General features: G+C 44.1%; 1 protein-coding gene across 2 annotated transcripts in view; it reads right to left on the reverse strand.

The window, feature by feature from the left end:
* Positions 1 to 20,222, reverse strand: part of PDCD11 (programmed cell death 11) — a 51,765-nt gene that overhangs the window by 22,948 nt on the left and 8,595 nt on the right. For both annotated transcript variants that reach the window (XM_025880662.2, XM_025880661.2), the window contains exons 6-21: positions 19,900 to 20,023; positions 19,234 to 19,415; positions 14,946 to 15,053; positions 12,975 to 13,181; positions 12,183 to 12,307; positions 11,939 to 11,999; positions 11,143 to 11,289; positions 9,363 to 9,614; positions 8,646 to 8,780; positions 7,919 to 8,113; positions 6,862 to 7,032; positions 5,866 to 6,085; positions 4,736 to 4,885; positions 4,197 to 4,312; positions 1,652 to 2,193; positions 717 to 779 (exon numbers count right to left, since the gene is read on the reverse strand). In XM_025880662.2, the coding sequence (XP_025736447.1) occupies positions 717 to 779; positions 1,652 to 2,193; positions 4,197 to 4,312; positions 4,736 to 4,885; positions 5,866 to 6,085; positions 6,862 to 7,032; positions 7,919 to 8,113; positions 8,646 to 8,780; positions 9,363 to 9,614; positions 11,143 to 11,289; positions 11,939 to 11,999; positions 12,183 to 12,307; positions 12,975 to 13,181; positions 14,946 to 15,053; positions 19,234 to 19,415; positions 19,900 to 20,023 (2,798 nt within the window). The remainder of the gene's footprint in view (positions 1 to 716; positions 780 to 1,651; positions 2,194 to 4,196; positions 4,313 to 4,735; positions 4,886 to 5,865; positions 6,086 to 6,861; positions 7,033 to 7,918; positions 8,114 to 8,645; positions 8,781 to 9,362; positions 9,615 to 11,142; positions 11,290 to 11,938; positions 12,000 to 12,182; positions 12,308 to 12,974; positions 13,182 to 14,945; positions 15,054 to 19,233; positions 19,416 to 19,899; positions 20,024 to 20,222) is intronic.

The raw sequence follows: 20,222 nt of genomic DNA on the forward strand, positions 1-20,222 counted from the left end.
TCAGAGGCCCTTCCATTATATCCCTCAGCTTTTTTTTTTTATTTGACAGAGAGCGACAGAGCGAGAGACGATCCCTCAGCTCTTAAGACTTACACCCTGGATGGACCCCATGGCTGACTCTGAAGAGCCATTCTCTCGGTCATGTGTATCTAGCTTCATTCACTGATGACCTATTAACTTCAAGAGGCTGCATAAATAGGCCCATGGATCAAAATGCTTCAGATCCTCTGAAAAAAAAAATGATCCCAGACAAACTGGATCCAACCCTAAATGAAACTAGTTTTCCTCCACACAGAATCCCTCACAGAACACCCCTCTATAAAATCCACTAGAACATGAGCTAAATTCCAGTCAACAAGCAGTAGTCTCTACACTCAAAGAATGGGTATTCTTGGCTACATGTTTTTTATTTTGGTAATTACTGAGTTCTAGAAAATTGGATTGAGAGCAAAAATGTGCCTTTTTTTTTTACATGCTGACAAAGAGAACTGCAACCAGCCTTTTAAACCCTAAATACAGCTTTTACATTAGGTTTCTTATAATCCCTCTAACTAACGCTATCAGAGCCAAATATCATTACTAGAGAAATAAGACAAGCTGGACAGACAGAGGCAAAATAAGTCACAACACTGGCAGAATCTAGGCTGGAACTCAGGTTCCTGACTCCAAAGCCCCACACTCTTTCCATGAGACCATGCTGCTGGGGTTCCCCTCACCTTGGCCGGACACTCAGCTCCGGAATGGTTCGAATAAATCTGGGATGACTTATTGGGAGAAATCTGGAGAAAGAAATAAGGTCAAATCATTTCTCTTATTCTCTGTACCACCATAATCTAGAGATCAGACTTTCTCTCTAGTCCCAGGAAACCAAGCTTGAAAGCCATCAGCTCTGCTGCCTTCCTGCCCACTGGTGATGTGTCAGGCCTGAGGGCTTCCTCTCACTCTCTGCAGTAAATGTTGGGGAGCTGGCTCATCTGACCTTTCAGTATTGTCTTATTACACCATGAGTAGTATTTTCCTTACGGACTACATTCTCCAATTCTTTCACTCTGAAAGTAAGGAAACTGAGGTCTAGAGAGAGCATTACTGAAATTAATATGCAAATTATAAACTATGAATTATTTTGCTTTTCTTATTACAGCAAGGATTTCTGCTACAATAATAATAGTGCAAGTAGATTTAAAGAAAAGGAGGATGAGTATGGTATGTAGTGGAGAATGGATTATAATAACCTCTGATGTATACTGAGCAATAACTATGTCAGGCAACCTGCTAGGCACATTGGGTACCAGATGTTCTCTCAAGTCTGCAAAAAAGGTACTAACCACCCGTACTCCCATTTTACAAATTAGGAAAATAAAACTCAGAGTTAAGTAACTAAAGTCATGATCACCCAATTTTAAGTGGCAAATCTGGAATGCAAACCCAGGTCTCTCTCACTTTAAACTAATGCCCTTAACCACTACACCATAGGCCATTTTTTTTTTTAAGGGGAAAAAGACCAAAGGATTCTTTTGGTAAACATTTCTGCTAACTAGAAGAAAATCTGATTCGTGCACAACTTTTTCAAGCCTGCTTTAGTGCCCATTCCTTCTCCCATAATTACAACCACCTCCCCTCAAAACCAGCCCATCTCCCAAAGCCTCCATACCTGAACGTCTTCATGTCTCGACCACCAATCACTCGGGCAGTGATTGTCTTCCCAACTTTCAGCTTGGCAGTAGGAGATGTGCCCACTGGAACTTCATCTAGAATGTGGGAGGCGTGAATACAGCCAATGATGCCATCGTCCAGGGTTACAACCACATGGGTGGGTTTAATGGACTTGACAGTGCCCGTGACCATGTCCCCAATGGAGAGGGTGTGCTTCTTTACAGCCCCCACAACCAGAGCTGGATCTGCTTCCTCGTCCTCATCGACTGTCTCAGAGTCCTTCCGGGTCTGTCTCACAGTCCTCTTAGCAGCTGGCCCCTCAACAGCCAAAAGAAAACCAGTCACTCCTGGTTCTGTGGTCTTGAGGGTTAGGGAGACACCCTGTCCCACCTGCAACTTCTCTGAGTCAAAGCGGAAGGTGTCATTGAGGTGAGAGGTCAGGGAGAAAGCTGCCAGGTGGCCAGTCTCTACCAAGGAGGCAACAGCAAAGGACTCCTCCAAGTGTTGCACAATCGCCTGGTACTCGCTGCCTTTCTTCAGCTGGAAAACAGAAAACCCACCAACCCCACTTCTTACAGGGCACAAGTGCTCAATCATCACTTATTGGGCAGAGCAGGGCTGGAGAAGCCCCCTGAGTCCAGAGGACCCAGGGCTAGTATGAGCTGTAACAAACTAGCCTTCATTCCCTCCACCTAACTTCCCCGCTTCCCCTCCTGTTACTGAGGTGACCTGACTAAACTCAAGGCACCACATCAGAAGCCCTGGGACTTAGCTTTTGTTTTGAATTCAGATTCCTAGGATCCTATCCTAGAACTAGTGAAATCAGAATTTTAAAGTTACTGAGGTGATTCTGAGCATAGCCAGGTAGCCCTGACTCTTGTAGTTCTGCAGCGCCCCACCTGATTTATTCACCCGTTCAACCACTCATCAGAGTCATTACTGAGAGCTCATTGTATGCAAGGCATTTAGCCCACCATTCCTCAAAGTCCAACCTATGCTCATACCCTTATATATGCACCAGCTTCACTTGGATATATGGAATATGGACCTGCTAGAAAACTCAGTGAGGGGTTAACACTATTTCTATTTATCTTTGTTTCCCCAAGTCTTAAAATTACAGGCAATCAGACATGAGGAATTATACCTATGTAATTCTCTCCACCATACCCTACACAGTTAGATGCTTAATAAGTACTTTATTTATTAATTTGTTTGTTTATTTATTTTTAAGTGGAGCCTAATGTGGGGCTTGAACTCACAACCCTGAGATAGAGACCTGAGCTGGGATCAAGAATTGGATGCTTAACTGAATGAGCCACCCAGGTGCCCCCTTAATAAGTACTTGAAAGGAGGGCCAAATATACACATAATCCAGAGAAAAACACTACAAATGTTAAGATTCCCCTTGAACCCATTCTTCTCTCACACAAAAGTGTACAGGAGTGAATGTGGATGAGCAGCCTAGAGGGCAGAACTACGCACAGACATGTTTTGTTTGGGTTATATGTCTTAAAAACAGTTTCCAACGTTTCCCACATTTATTTCAAATAAAAAAACAAATTCTTCCTTCTCTTAAAAATCAGATTCAGCAGAGCTACCCTATGACCCAGCAATTGCACTACTGGGTATTTACTCCAAAGATACAAATGTAGTGATCCGAAGATGTGCACCCCAATGTTTATAGCAGCAGTGTCCATAATAGCCAAACTATGGAAAGAACCAAGATGTCCACAGATGAACAGATAAAGAAGATATGGTGTATATGTGTGTATATATATACATACACACACACACACACACACACACACACACACACACACACACACACAATGGAATATTATGCAGCCATCAAAAAACCCGAAATCTTGCCATTTGCAACAATGTGGATGGAACTAGAGGGTATTATGCTAAACGAAATAAGTCAATCAGAAAAAGACAAATATCATATGATCTCACTGATAGGAGGAATTCTTAATCTCAGGAAATAAACTGAGGGTTGCTGGAGTGGTGGGGGAGTGGGAGGGATGGGGTGGCTGGATGATAGACATTAGGGAGGGTATGTGCTATGGTGAGCGCTGTGAATTGTGTAAGACTGATGAATCACAGACCTGTCCCTCTGAAACAAATAATACATTATATGTTAAAAAAAAAAAAAAAGATAGTAGGAAGGGAAAAATGAAGGGGAGGGGCGGGAATCAGATTCAGCAACATCGGACACTGATGTTCCCACCTGGCAATAAGCAGATGGAACTGAATCGTCTCTGCCCCTTTGTGGGCTGGCCATGCCCACTTCATTCATTTACATTATCTACCTGGCCCTGAAGACAGGGGGACCACATAATTTATTAGTGGCACCAGAGTGCAAATCAGTGCTATTAATAACCACACCAAGACAAAAGGTATAGGAACGACCCACACCAATCCAGGCAGACGATCACCTCATCCACAGGCACTTACATTAAAACCCCCAAGCAAAGTGTGTGGGGTTGGAGAGGTGGGTAATGCCTTTGAAACCATGGGAATGGAAGTCATCGCCAACTTACCTTTTTAGCTTTTCTATTCACCAAGTCGTGGCAAAGGGAAACATGGACCTCCAACTTCAACATATCAACATTTAAGATGACAACCTTCTTTTTCTGCCCAGGTTCCACCTCTTGCCCTGCAGTGCAGAACCAAACACAGCATGGTTGCCCTCTTGGAGCAGGGAAGGAAACGTCTCCCCAAGAGCCCTGCAAGCCTTTGGGCACAGAAAAGAAAAGAGGACATCCGTCCTGGGACAATATGGGTGAGGAAAACCAAAAATCTAGCTCCCATAATTCAAGTTCAGGTGTGCCTTAATTTATGCAAGCTGATATATAAAAATCTAGATTTACCCAATTATAACAACAGAAGGATTCACACTTAAACCTTCTTTAGCATGCTGTCAGCTGTCTTGATTTACATCGATACAAGACAGGGATGCCAAAATTTTCTACTGAATCAGCTCCTCTACACTATGTATTTGGGAATTCTGTATCCGAGAGGGAAAAATGGGCAAAGAATTTCCCCCACGAACCATGAGGGGCGAGACAGAAGTGCTCACCTGCCCGATGATATCTGCTGGCCCTCAGGACCAGGCCAGGCACGGGGCCCTCACTGAACACCACAGAGCCATCCTCCAACACCTCCTGCACCTCTAGGTCAAGGACCATCCCGGGGGTCATCTCAGCCAACGTCTGGATCAACACAGAGTCTGCCAGAGACCCAAAGGAAATGGGGATTAACAAGCAGAAACAATACTCAGCGTTCTTTTCCTTTGGCAATGTGCTGCCCCACGGAGGACAGCAGAGCGCCGGAGCACTGTGAAGGTAAGATCACTTTTGGTAGAAATATGCAACACCATGAGCACTCCTATTGCAGTGAGAGACCTGCACCTCTTGCTAATTAATCCTCCCTGGGCAGAACTCATGAAAGAAGCCAACAAATACCACAAACACACACTGTCCTTTGCTTTTTGAATTTTCATTGCTTAGGTTTGGAATCTACCCTCTCAAGCTTCTTATTCCCAAATCCCATCAGGGTTCCAACAATCCTGATGGTTCAGAACTTCAGAAATCAACACAATAACCCCTCACAGTCTTCTAGCAGGCACTTGCTCCATTCTATCATCCACCAGATATTTGTTGAATAAGAGAACAGTGAAGAGGTGAGTGGATTCACAACAAATGCAAACCTGAGGATACAGAACTAAGGGAAATTTTGATTTTGGTCTGGGAGGGAACACAAAGGGGACCTCTGGGATGCTGGTAATGATCTTTATCTGAATCTGGGGACTAGTTAAACAAGGGTGTTCATTTTATAAACATTTACTGAATTGTACCTTAAATGACTTATGCAGTTTATACAGTTATATGCCCATTAAAAAGCGGGGGGGGGGCACCTGGGTGGCTCAGTTGGTTAAGCATCTGACTCTCGATTTCGGTTCAGATCGTGATCTCAGGGTTGTGGGATCAAGCTGAGCACGGAGCCTGCTTGAGATTCGCTCTCTTTCTGCCCCTCCCACTTGTGTGCTCTCTCTGCCTCTCTCTCTTTCTCTCTCTCTCAAATAAATAAATAAAATTTTTTTAAGTTTTTCAAAATTGTTGGAGCCCATTACTCATCGGAACAGACAGGCATAACTTACGACAGACACTCCCCATCCCCGACCCTCAGTCTCCACCCCCATGCCCCCACCTCGGTTGCTCATGAGGCTGCGCACGCCCTGCCGCTCTTCCAGGCACTGGCTCAGGAGGAGGAGGCTGGTGGTAGCCAGGTCCCCCAGACCACAGTCCGACAGCCGCAGCGACAGCAGCATGCGCTGCTTCTCCTCGTCCACAGTGGTCACCTTTGCAACCACCGTCTGCCCCTCGACAAAATGGTCACTTGTGGAAGTCACAAACTTGTCACTCATGATCTAAAGAGTGGGCAGAAAGTAAAGACAGGAAGTTTCTATCAAGACAACTCACTCTATGCCCCCAGAAAAGGATGTGTGGAGGAAGGAGTGGGAAGAGATGGAAGCCAGGAAAATCCCCCAGCCCTCTCTTGAGCACAGCTCCACTCCCCTTCCAGAAAAAAATTCGAGACCCTGGCTATCCAACCCAGCCTTCTAGAGGGCACCCAGCCTAGGTAGCACATCACTGGCAAGCCAGAGGGACACCAAGCTGTCCAGGTCTCTAACACCCAATGGTAACCCTCTGCCCTGCACTATGCATGTTTCTGCAGGCTTCCCCTCTTCTCCCATTTTTAAAATTGTTCTGGCAGGGGATGCAAATGAGAGCCGCCCAGGAAAACATCAGGGGACAAACCTACAGAAGGGAAGAAGTATTTATGAATAAACTACAGGCCACTTGCTCTCCCACCGTCCTATAATGACTTTGCTAAGACTCCTCCCAACTCTGGGTCTCAGTTTAGTCAGCAGACATGAGGGGTTCAACGATGGGGTCATTTAGATTTTTTGCAGTCTGAAAAGTTTATGACTTCAGTGACACTGTGGTGGAGGGGATCCTTCCAAGGGTATTCTGGTATCATGACGCCTCAAAAACCCCAGGAGGTTGCAAAACCTATACTCAGCAGCTCAGAAAAATTAACTTCCATGTCTATACATGCTCAGAGTCATGCTCCTTCCCACCCTCAGGTTCCATGACCCTAATCTCTCTCCTCCAAGGCTCTTGTGCATGGAGCTGAACTTACAGCTTTGGGGGCCAGTCCACTAAGACCTGACGGGAACTGGACGAACACACCGTAGTCCTTGATGCTCTTCACAAAACCGATGAGCAGCATCCCAGGATGGATTTCTGCGAAGCTCTTAGGATCCTGGCTACCCTCCACAGTGGACACCAAAGCTGGCTTCCTACAAAGGAGCTAATGGCACTTCATTAAGGAACGTTCCAGAAAGGGCAGATGAAATATCCATCTCTCCATCTCCTTCTTCCACTCTACATGCTCAGCTGCTACAATGATTCTCTCAGCATGTAGACTAGCAGCATTAGCATCACCTGGAATTTGTTAGAAATGCAAACTCCTAAGCACTGTCCTAGACCTAAAGAATTACAAACTTTGGGGTGGGGCCCAGCAAGCTGTGTAAACAAGGCCTCAAGGTGATTCTGACACACTCTCAAGTTTAAGAACCAGTGTCTTTCCTTTCCTTATTAATTCATCCCCAGATTACTGAAGAGGACCAAAAAGAGACTGGTTCATCCCTGTGGTTTGGCGGCTGGACCGACCACGGGTCGGTCCACAATCTTCACACTAACCAACTCTAACCCACCTCCTCTATCTTCACTCTACAGAGATTTTATTTTACATTCTGTGAGAAAGAGGCAGTGTTCTCCTTCAAAGTGTGCACAGCAAGACCAAAGGGAAACTTGGAGCCCCAAGGGGGTAGGGGGGCGGTTGGGAAGGACGACAGCAGCTGCCTGTTAATTGTTCCAGCTCAAGGACTAAGCACTGTCGGAGAAGGCAAGATATGCTATTGGAAATATCCCACTGGACCTGGCAGGCCACTCTGCCCCTCTCCAACACCCTGGACTTCCACTCTGCCCTGACCAGCATCTGCTGGTAGGACTTCAATCCTCTTTCCACTAGGGGAAGACAGGGAAAGTACAGTCTGGTCACCAGTTTGGTTTCATGGGGTTATTTCTGAAGTCAAATAACTGACTTTTTTCCATGGAGTTTCCAGTTAAGAGCAGAGCCTGACCCAGAGTCTTCCCCCAGGTCCCACGGCTCAACAGATACCAGTAAAGGATACGACATGTCCCTCACTCTGGCTCAGACAAAGTACTCTGTGAAGGGTGTCGCCAGCCTGGAGCCAGTGATACAACAGAGGGCCATTGGCAACGTGGTCCGACAGATGAGGTGTGGGGAGGAAAGCAGGGATGTTGTGGGGCAGGACAGCCACCTCCAGCCCATCTTTGGTCTTCTCTAAAACCTTCACATCCACCAACTACTCAGGAAGAGAAAGACAAAAAATTGTACTTGTCTTGAGCAGACAGCAACCCCATCTGGCTCAGGCTAAGATCAGAGGTATCGAGTCCCAGCATCACTGAGGGGTCAAGATCAGAGAAGGAGCTTTCTTCTAAACCCCACACAACTGCCCCCAAAGACCCGGCAGGCACTCGCACACACACACATCAGGACCCATTTGCGTGCTCACATCACTCCTCTGCCAAGTCCCTCCACTGTGTCCCAGAGGAAAGACAGTCTTGCAGGCTGGTCCTAGAGACCAGAGAGGAAAGAGGACAGCATACACTGCTGAACAGCCATACGAGAATGGTGCTTTCCTTTCCTGGACAGCTTCCATTTGCTCTGACACACAGAAAGAATCATCTCTCAAGATCCTCAATTCTCTCTAGCCCCAGAACCTTATCTAGCTACCTTGATCTTTCCCTCCATGGGTCCCAGTGCCCCACGTGTCAGTGGTACCCCACTTTCTGCCACTGTCAATTAAAATAGCTTGTCTGGAGAAGTCCAGGTACCTGTCCAAGACTAACAGTCCTTCTTTTCTTCTGACTGTGTCCCGGAGGCTCCTTCTTTGGATCACCCAACAGCTTGAAGGACAAAAGCATCCTCTCTTTGGATGGCTCACAGTTCAGCACCACAACCTTCACCACCTAGTGAGAAACCACACTGGCCTGGCTAACTCTTCCCTGCAGGCCAGTCAGGCCCCGGAGAGAGCTACCCTCCACGAGCACTGCAAAGGGTGATGCACCTAGACCTGGGATCAGATCAGAAGGCAGTGGAAAGCAATGTACTGAAAGATACACAGAATCCCCCTACGTCAGCCTTTTGCGTGAAAGGAAAACATGAGTAAGTTTTTGGTACAACCCCAAGCTTTCAAAACTTAATTTTTCCTAGACAGACCCAGACTCACTAGTTTTACGGCACTGCCACCTTTTGGTGACAGTGACCTGAGAACAACTTCTGATGTGAGAACACGAGCATGTCTGTTGTAGGTGAAGACTAATTCATTTCTTCCAGGTTGTGGGGCTGAGGTCCCTTAGTTTGCCAGCTTCTGCTGAACCCCCCTGAGGGTTTCTCTTGGTTCTGTTCCACATCTCCTCCACCTCACTGGCTCAAACCCACTGCTTTATATGTGTCTTCCTTATCCCTTAAAAAGTAGTCCTCCCACTACTCCGTCAAATCCATGTTCATGGGGTCACCAAGGACATGGGTTTGTCCCAGGAAAGGGTTACCTGGCCAGCATAAAAGACCCTCTCTGGGTCAGGGACATACTCGGCACTGAGCTCATGCTTAGGCACCAGTCCCTGCACATCATTGTAGAACTTCACAATGCAGCCATAGTCCTTGACCCTGAGGATGAAGCCATGTGTCTGCAGACCAGGCTTGGCATCGGCATAGCAGGTAATGGCAGGCAGTTTAGACTCAATTAGGGTTTTCTTCAGGGTCATCATCAGCTTTTTGGCTTCAGGATCACAAAGCAAAACCTAGGGGAAGGATAACGGTTGTCATCAAGTTACCCATTATCAAGAAAGCCACTGGACTGGTTTCTGCGACCTCTGAACCCAAAGGCCAGGGTCCATACCTAAGAACGTATCTCTTTCCCTCTGAGAATAATCTCAGCTGTAGATCCTCCCTATTCCCTGCTGGATGACAATCTGGGGAGTATTCACCTATTTCAAAAGTACTTCTTCCTGTACATTCCCTCCTGGGCCTGCATCAACACTCACCGTGTTCCTGCACCTCCACAGAGTCCTGTGTCAGTTACTTCACCACCGCCTCAGCCCCTCCCAGATCATGTGCATCTCATGTAATAGAATGAACAACTGAGCCAATTTGCCACCTCGGTACTACTGCGTATTAGCTATTAACTAAGACTGAGGGCGCGTGGGTGGCTCAGATGGTTAAGCGTCTGCCTTCGGCTCAGGTCATGATCCCAGGGTCCTGGGATGGAGGCCCACATAGGGCTCCCTGCTCGGCAGGAAGTCTGCTTCTCCCCCTCCCTCTGCTTCTCCCCCTGCTCATGCTCTCTGTCTCGAATGAATAAAAAAAAAAAAAATTAAAAAAAATACATTTTAACTAAGACTGAGAGATCCAACCATCTCTCATCCCTCAGGTCATCTCCTTGGAGGGCAGAGAAATTCCTTTATTTTTAACTTCCTTACTCCAGTACTATAAAATTTTGCACCAGTGAGTGAGATCAGTATCTTTCTTGACTCAATAATAAAATAAAATGAAAAGAAGAAAATCTAACATTGTGCCTGCACACACCAGGCCTTCTGTTAAGCACTGTGTATCACATTTAATCTTCACAACTCTGTGAAGCTTCTCTTGGGATTCAAAACTTTGTTATAAACCACTCAAGTTTTGGCAGCTTAGTCTGGATATTTCTGTGCCTAACACACCCCTTGCTCCTCTTTAAATTCTTTCCAGTTCAAGGATCACCTCTGCCAGAAATCTAGAAGACATTATTGTCATATAGACCTGAATGTGAAAACTGGTTCTGCATTTATTAGCTGTGTGACTTTGGGCTAGCAGTGTGACTTCACTTTCCTAAGTTTTAATTTCTCCACCTGCAAAATGAGAGTAACAGTACTTACTTTATGGGGTCGTTTTAAGGATTAAATGACATAATGCATGTCATGGGCCTAGGATAGCAACTGGCACAAAATACATGTTACACGGTGGTCGCTACTGATACTACCAATGATTCTTGCTGGCCCAGCCCACCCTCACCTCCCCTTTGAGATATGACCATAGCATAGAGCCTGCACCAAACTATGGAAAGGACAAAAGGTCACACAGTGGCTCGCTCTCTTCATGTATGAATATTTTAACTCTCAATTATATCACAAAACTCTCAAGGGCAGAGACCCAGTTTTCTCTTCTCAATGCCAGACACATACCATAAATGTTATATGGTCATTCTATGGAAAAAGGCAGAAACTTCAGCTGAGAAGCACTGCTCTCTTCCCATCTGGCTTAAACCCCAACAAGACCCTTCCAGAGGCTCACCCGGCACTTGACCTCATCCCCAATGTGGTACTTCTTCTCTGGATTCTTCATCTGGATGTCGGCCAGGTGCATGGGAGGTATCAGGCCCCTGATTCGCTCGCCCACCTTCACCAGCATCCCGTATGGCTTTATGGTCAGCACTGTGCCCTAGGGAATCCCAAGAAAAGATGCCATCATAACTCAAGAATGGCTTTTTTCCTCCACCTCTTACAATAAAGCAAGTCACATCTCTCTTTTGAAGCCCAGTTTCCCAGGCTAACTGCCTGTTATTCCAGATGTCATGGGGTAAAGTACACATCCCACACTGATTTGAATGCAGTCTGGTTTTGTTTACGGGAACCTTCACATCTTTTTGTGGAAGCACGTTCTTTCTGTCTACCTCACAAGCACGTTCTCTGAAGGAGGAGACTCTGTCTCCTAAGGAACAAACTCTACATATAAAGGAGATCTGCTCAACTGGAGCTAAATGGTTGGACACGAGACGCAACTGCAAGTGACCTCTTACTAACATCCCAGGAGTTCAATTATCATAGAACTAACTTTTGCCCAAATATAATAAACACCCTCAAATCCTAGGATTTATGAACTACTGACTCTGTGTGGGTGATGCTATTAAGACCTTATCTTGAAATTAATTACATTACTGAAGAGAAGAAAAAGAAACTCCAGTTAAGAGGCAGAGATAAGGAACGTGACTTTAAATGTGTTCAGTGAGAACTAATGAGCAGCCGGTTAACCAGCAAACTAAAGAATGTCTGAAGGTGAAAGAGTATCTAATTATATGCTTGAGTCTTACCTTTACCAATGCCCCAGGTTTGATGTCATGATATCTAAGGTACTGAGCTTCAATAATGGACCTAGAACAAAAGGAAAATCCAAGATTAAATAAGTCAGGGCAGAGGCTACCTAAAATTCAGGGCTCCCAAAATCATGCTGGCAAGAAAGAAAACCCTCACCAAATCAGGCCAGGAGAAACTGTGACCATGCATCCCTAGAGGGGCACACTTCTATAGTACCACATGTGTCAATAACAGACTTACGTCCTCAGAGAGAGCAAGGCCAGCTCATCCATTTGGCTGTAATCGATGATTCTACACTTGTGAGTGTTCCCCGGCTTGAAGGCCTCAGCATTGAAGACATTCTTAGAATCAGAGAGATGGCTGAGCTACAAAGTACCAAGTGATTAAGGGCAAGCCAGACACAGTAAATCTGAGGCAATCAGACATGAAAGCACACTGACACATTTATCACCTACCATAAAAACACTACTAATCGCCTGTTAAAAAATTCCTCTAACTAAAACATTGCTCTTTACAGTCATAGAATATAAGTCAGAAAAAAAAAAAAAAAAGAATATAAGTCAGAGAACAGTCTAGATCATGGGTCTGTAAACTACAGCTCATGAATCAGTGCCTATTTTTGCAAATAAAAGTTTTACTGGAACACAACCATACCCCTTCATTTACGTACAGTCTATGGCTGCTTTCTGGCTACAATAACAGAGCTGAGTAGTTAGGTCAGAGATCGTAGGGCCCGCAAACCTGAAATATTTACTATGTGGCCCTTTAAAACCCTTTGCCAAGCTCTGGTGTAGATCTTAATTCATTCTTGTACCTACCATCGACCAGGGATCAAAGTAAGTCAAATTAATCCTAAAGAATTCTAATAGAACAAACAGACATTGGTCTAACCCCTCTGCAGAGTCTGCCACACTTTGGGATATTCAAAAATAGGAAACTAATACAAGAGATGTAAAAAACAGAAAAGGACCCATGTGTCCCCAAAGTCCTTCTAGTGATAAGATCCTGATGAAACAAAGAACGCCTCCTCACCCGGGCATAGGCCAGCGCCCCATCCTTCAGCCTGAAGGTGGCCCCGGCCTTGCTGAAAAAGCTCTGGACAGGAACCTCATCCAGCACAGCTCCCAGGTGCTGGCAAGAGAGCCGAGTGAGTGAGCGCCCTGGCTGCAGGAAGACGGGACGCAGGCTCAGCCGCACGGCCCTGGTCCGAGGATGGACACAGAGAACACAAGCCCTTACCTAGACAAGGGAAAGAGAATCATGAGCAAGAGGAGGCACACAGAAGATAAGGCCCTCAGAGCTGACTTTCGGAGGTCAAGGCTCCACATGTGCTGCCCAGGTTATGGATGTAAGTAGTAATATCAGCTTGTGCAATCAAGCAGCATGTGGAAAATTCAAACAAAATGCCCCAGAGGAACTGTGTCCGACTAAAGAATGCTTACTCAAGGCCAGGAAAACATACCAGGGTCCCCTCAACACCATGAGGCAATAACGCATATGCAACAGAAGCCACATACCGGAGTCACTATATCAGAGGACCGTCTGAAACACACCAGAAAGAACCTGCCCTGATCACAAGGTTACAGCAGGTAAAACATCTGCACTTTGTACACAAATATGATTGTAACGAGAAAAAATTACTAGAAAAAAGTTCACCAGTTAATATTATCACTAAGTGCTGGGAAAGCTTGTTTAGCTAAAAAACATGTCTCTATAGACTCCAATAGAATATATTACTGTTAAAAACAAAAAAAGAAAAGAAAAAAATCATTTTAGGATTCCTTTTAAAACTCTGAATAACATATATTGGGACTTTCTTCCCAAATATTCACAATCACTGTGGAAAACCTGGGTATTTAGATAAGTGTAGAAAACTCAGCCAGAGTCAATCATTATTAACACTTGACTGTGTATAATCTTCCAATATTTTAACCAGGTGAACCATTAAAATATTTTTTCAGGGCCGCCTTAGTGGCTCAATCAGCTAAGCATGTGCCTTCGGCTCAGGTCATGATCTCAGGGTCCTGGGACTGAGCCCTGCATCCGGCTCCTGCTCAGCAGGGAGTCTGCTTCTCCCTCTCCCTCTGCCCTCCCCCACTAGTGCACACACACATGCTCTCTCTCTCCCTTATGAATAAACAAAATCTTTAAAAATTTTTTTTAAAAATAAATATTTTTTCAGAGCACCTAGGTGTCTCAGTTGGTTGAGTGTCCAACTCTTCATTTCGGCTCAGGTCATGATTTTAGGGTTGTGAGACAGAGTCCTGCATTGGGCTCCACACTCCGCACAGAGCCTGCTTGAGATTCTCTCTCTCCCTCTCCCTCTGCCCCTCCCCCAGCTCATGCTCACACAGGCACACATTCCTTCTCTCTGTCTCTAAAATACATAGAGGCGCCTGGGTGGCTTAGTGGTTAAGCGTCTGCCTTCAGCTCAGGTCATGATCCCAGAGTCCTGGGATCGAGCCCCACATTGGGCTCCCTGCTCGGCGGGAAGCCTGCTTCTCCCTCTCCCACTCCCCCTGCTTGTGTTTCCTCTCTCGCTGTGTCTCTCTCTGTCAAATAAATAAATAATCTTAAAAAAAAAAGAATTAAAAAAAATACATAAGTAAAATCTTTATTTTAAAATAAGTTTTTTTCAAAGTTGGACCTACTCTACCCATAGCACTTTTAAACCATAGTTTTCTAATTAAACAAATATTTTGTTCCTTTACATTATTCTTCTTAAACACCTTAAATGATAACAACAAAAGATTCACTGCCCACCCCCCCAAAACCAAACTATATAATTACAAACTACAAGTTATCTTCTTTTTCACAGACTCCTTCTCTAATCTCAGTCCACAGAAGTAACCACTGTGGCTTCCTGTGATCCTTCCAAAACACATGTCATTCCCCTCACTGCCTCTAGCACCTATACACATGCAGCACTAGGACCTGCTCATAGCTAGATGCAATACTGGACAGCTATTTAGGACACACCTGGAATCAAGAAAAATTTCTTACTGTTTGATTTGAGAAATATGTTCCAGCTTTCTTGGGATCCAGGTGCATAAAGTCGACCAGGCCGGTGAAGAATGAGAGGAAGTTTAGTGTAAGGCCAACTGGAGTCACCTAGAAATAAATGGAACAAGAAGGAACCAAGAATGTGAGACACGATTCATATGAAACCCTCACTGCCACATTTCCCACAACTGTGTATCTCTCCTCCCCCAACTAACCCTTATCAATCTTTCTTCCTATAAAATTAAGTGGCAGGACAACTCCCAGTACTGGCTGTTCCTTTATTCAGTAAGCTCACCTCCCTTCTGGCCTGAGAGGCATCAATCCTGCCACCCTTGAGGTTTCCCAATTCATTTGCACAAGGATCCCTGGGGAACTGCCAGCCTGACAACCTGGACAAATTATTGCTAACTTGGTCTGCCCAGACTAAGAAGGCAAAACCCTAATCCTGGCAAAAGGGAGATACTGACCATGCTGATTCGCCCTACAGAGCCCCCAAAAGCTAATGAATTAGAGGTGAGAAGCACCTCAAAAGAGAGCAATGAGGCAGATGACTGAATTCAGGAAAACAAAATTAAACGCCCAGGTCCTCTCCTCAAACTATAGGGTCTACGCCTCTCCTGCCTCCACAGAAAATGAGAGTTATTCTCTAGGAAACCTGTACGAGACTCAAAATACAGGGAGAGTGCAAACCCTGAAAATGTAGGTTAAGAAAAATTCTAAATATCATATAGATATAGATATGAAGACATCCCAGCCCTCTCCCACCTACCTCTCAGCAGCCAGGGTTATACCCTCCTGAGGAGATTAACAGATCCTTTCTAGAGAAGACTTGTAACAATGACATTTAGAGCTGCTCAAAGTCGGCTAGCTCCTGATCCTGACAGTGAAGTCAGCCAGTCAACGAGCCCCACTCAACCAGGCACACAAAGTTTTTTAGCACCTCACTCATAAAATGGCAGTCAAAACAAAAATTCAATAAAGTTAAAATTGAGAGACTCTCCCAGAAGGTAGGATATAGACAAATACATGCACATACCCAAAGGTGAGATGAAAAAATAAGAAAATTAGAAAACTGAAACATTAAGTCCAACATCAACTGGAGTTCAAGAGAAAAAAGAGGAAATATTTAAAAAATAAAAAAGTCCAATAAGGGGCTAGTATCCATAATATATAAAGAAATCTTACAATTTAACAAAAGGACAACCCAATTTTAAAATGGACAATGGACTTTTGAATAGATATTTCTCCAAAGAAGATATACAAATGGTCATAACACAACCAGCACATGAAAAGATGCTCAATACTGCTAATCATTAGAGAAATGTAAATCAAAATCACAAGGAGATACCACTTCACATCCACTAGGATGGCTATAATAAAAAGCGTAGTAACAGCTGTTTGTGAAAATGGGAAGAAACCAGAACCCTTAATTGCTGGTAGGAATGTAAACCGGTGCTGCCACTTAGGCTGTTCCTCTAAAAAGTCAGTTACCATATGACCAGCAATTGCGTTCCTAAGTATATGCCCAAGAGAAATGAAAACTTACAACCACACAGAAATTTACACACCAATTTCATAGCAGCATTACTCATAATAGCCCAGAGTGGAAACAACCCAAATGTCCACTAACTGATGAATGGAGAAACAAAATGTGTCATCTCCACAATATGGAATATTCAGCCATAAAAAGGAATGAATCCCATGCTACATCATGCTACAACATGGATGCTACATGCTACAACATGGATGAGCCTTGAAAACATGCTAAGTGAAAGAAGCCAGACACAAAAGGCCACATATTGTATGATTCCATTTATATGAAATATCCAGAATAGACAAATCTAGAGACAAAAAGTACACCCAGGGGAGTAAGAGAGGGAGAGATGGAAAGTGACCACCAATGTGTACAGGATTTCTTTCTGGGGTGATGAAAATGTTCTGGAATCAAACAGCTGCACACCTTTGTGAATACACTAAAAAAATCACTGAGTTATACATTTTTAAAGGGGTGAATCTTCCTATATGTGAATTATATGTCAATTTGAAAATAGAAAAAAACCCAATAATATAAGAAGTTTTCTCAGAATTGAAAGATCTGCATTTCTGGATTGTAGGACAAATAAATGGAGAGAGAGCCACACCAAAACACATCATCATGAAATCTTAAAAGGGATAACAACAATATTTTTTTTTTAAAGATTTTATTTATTTGTCAGAGAGAGAGAGCATGCACAAGCAGGGGGGAGCAGCAGGTGGAGGAGAAGCAGGTTCCCCGCTGAGCAAGGAGCCTGATGCGTCCTGGGATCATGATCTGAGCTGAAGGCAGATGCCCAACTGACTGAGCCACCCAGGTGTCCCAAGAATAAAATTGTTCTTTTTTTTTTTCTTTTTAATTGTTTAAGACCTTTATTAACGGGTGCTTGCCATTTGTTGAATTTTTTGAAAAAATCAAGTTGTAAACTTTTATTACAAATTAAAAATGAGTTTCTTAAAAATCAAATTCTTGAACTCTTCTAAGGGGCGCCTGGATGGCTCAGTCGATTGAGCATCTGACTCTTGCTTTCAGCTCAGGTCATGATCTTGGGGTTGTCGGACTGAGCCCCAAATTGGGCTTTGCACTCAGTGGGGAGTCTGTGGGAGATTCTTTCTCCCTCTCCCTTTGCTAATATCCTAGGATATTAGCTCTACAGGAGTCCTACCAGAGCAATCGGTCTAGACGGGAGGAGGATAAGAGGAAAAAGGGCTCTAGGTGGTTAAAAAAAAAAGTAACTAAGGTTTAAACACCTTTATGGAAAATTGTGGTATGAAGAAAATAACTACAAGATGTATTAAGAGGAGCGCCTGGGTGGCTCAGTTCGTTAAGTGTCTGCTTTCGGCTTGGGTCATGATCCCAGGGTCCTGGGATCGAGCCCCGTGTCAGGCTCCCTGTTCTACAGGGAGAGGCTGCTTCTCCCTCTCCCTCTGCCTGCTGCTCCCCCTGTCAAATAAATAAATAAAATCTTAAAAAAAAAAAAAGATGTATTAAGAAATAGTTATAGGCAGGAAGAGAATTTGGTAAATGACGAAAAAGAAGGTGCCTGGGTGGCTCAGTCAGTTAAACAACTGCCTTTCTCCCTCTCCCTACCCCCCATTCATGCTCTTTCTCAAATAAATAAATAAAATCTTTAAAAAAAAAAGCTGATTATCAGCTCCAAGGAAAAAGCTATTTGAGAAACAATCATAGTACATTACCTAGCTCAGCAGTAAATAATATTTATGTAACCATAATAATTTAAACTAGTAACAGTAATAACCATAGTAATTTAAACAACGATTTAACAAAAAATTTAATATACCTCTGTTAGGAGGGTGGAGGAAGGAAAAGGGAAAATTAAGAAAGCCAAATATTCATCTACTATGATAAGAAGTTAACACTCAATGCCTAAAATCGATAAACCAAGAGATACCAGCAAAAGCTTATTGCTTAGAAATACAGAGGTAAATTTCCAAAGATGTAAGAGTTAAAGATGGAATTAGAAGAGATGAGATAGTTCTTTGTTATAAAAGTCTTTTAATGCTATTTGACTTTCTCGGGGTGCCTGGCTGGCGCAGTGGGTTAAGCACCGAACTCTTGATTTCAGCTCAGGTTGTCATCTCAGGGCCCTAGGATCGAGCTCTGCATCTGGCTCTGCACTCAGCATGGAGTCTGCTTGAGATTCTCTTCTCCCTCTATCTCTCCCCACTCTCTAAAATAAATAAAATCTTTTAAAAAAGAAAAAGCTATTTGACCTTTTTAATCAGCACTGTCCAAAAGAAACATAATCCATATGTAACTATGTAATTAAGTTCTCTAGCAGTCACATTTTAAAAACTACAAAGAAACAGATGAAAATTATTTTAATAACAGTTTAACCCAATACATCCAAAATATTATCATTTCAACATATAGCAATGGCTACATTTCAAGCGTGTAATAAGCCACAAGTGACCAATGTCTACCCTATTGGGCAGCACAAGTTTAGACCGTGCACATGTACCACTTCAACAAAAATTATCTCTATTTTAGAAAATAGTAATGACAGGGTGCCTGGGTGGCTCAGATGGTTAAGCGTCTGCCTTCAGCTCAGGTCATGATCTCAGGGTCCTGGGATCGAGTCCCGCATCGGACTCCTTGCTTAGCAGGGAGTCTGCTTCTCCCTCTGCCTGCCACTCCCACTGCTTGTACTCCCCCCCTCTCTCTTTCTGGCAAATAAATAAATAAATAAAATCTTTAAAAAAAAAAAAATAGGAATGACAATGAACAGCTTACCTTCTGTACCTGGGCTTTGACCACCAGTCCTGGTAGCAAGTTATTAAGGGTCCAGTTTTGCTCTTCAGTAGCAACGGCAGTAGAAACATCAGAATGACCAATAGACAGACCAACAACGCCTCCATTGCCTTTCACCTCTTCAATGATGCAGTTCAGGTACTGACCCACCTTCAGTTTAGCACCTGCAAGCCCCAACCCCAGCCCCCAAAAGGAAAAATACCTTCATGAGAAGGGCTCTTAACTTGGGCTCAAGCAATACCTGAAAAGATCCATGGTCTACCTGACCAGTTACCATGTAATACCCATGTTCCTATCTCTCAGGGACCAACTACAAGAGGGGAATAAAGTGACCCTGACAGATCTGGAATCAACAGTGTTTAAAAATATGAAAGTCTCAACAAGGCGGGAAGAGTGCTGCGGAGGCCCTAGGGGGCCAAATTTCAGTGGAATGTTCTAGGTGAGAATTAGTGAAACTGGTCCATTGGATCTTAGACCCTGTCACTTGCTGGTCCTTCACACATATTCCCTTTTCTATCAGCTAGGATTAACGCTGATTTTAGCAAAGCCAAAGAGCATTTGGGGTCACCGTTCTGTCATTTTACTCACCAAGTGGTATTTACAAATAATGCCTCACTACTATGCACCGGCCCCTCTTCTTCCTCTCACCTTTGTTCTTCTGTCGGATATACTCCTGGGCTTTCTGCAGTGGCAGAAAGGCTCTGGCCCCACAAACCCCAATGTCCACTAGGTAGCCATGGTCTTCCAGGCTGGACACAGTGCCTGTGAGCAGCTGGAGGAAGAGAAAGCATTCCTCAGAGTTCAAAAGTCAAAGGTAAAGATGTGGTATATATATACAATGGAATATTATGCAGCCATCAAAAGGAATGAGATCTTGCCATTTGCAACGACGTGGATAGAACTAGAGGGTGTTATGCTGAGCAAAATAAGTCAATCAGAGAAAGACATGTATCATATGACCTCACTGATAG

Source organism: Callorhinus ursinus, unplaced genomic scaffold, assembly GCF_003265705.2.
Source record: "Callorhinus ursinus isolate GAN/ISIS: 27379988/994484 unplaced genomic scaffold, GSC_fseal_2.0 scaffold20, whole genome shotgun sequence".
NCBI lineage: Eukaryota > Metazoa > Chordata > Mammalia > Carnivora > Otariidae > Callorhinus > Callorhinus ursinus.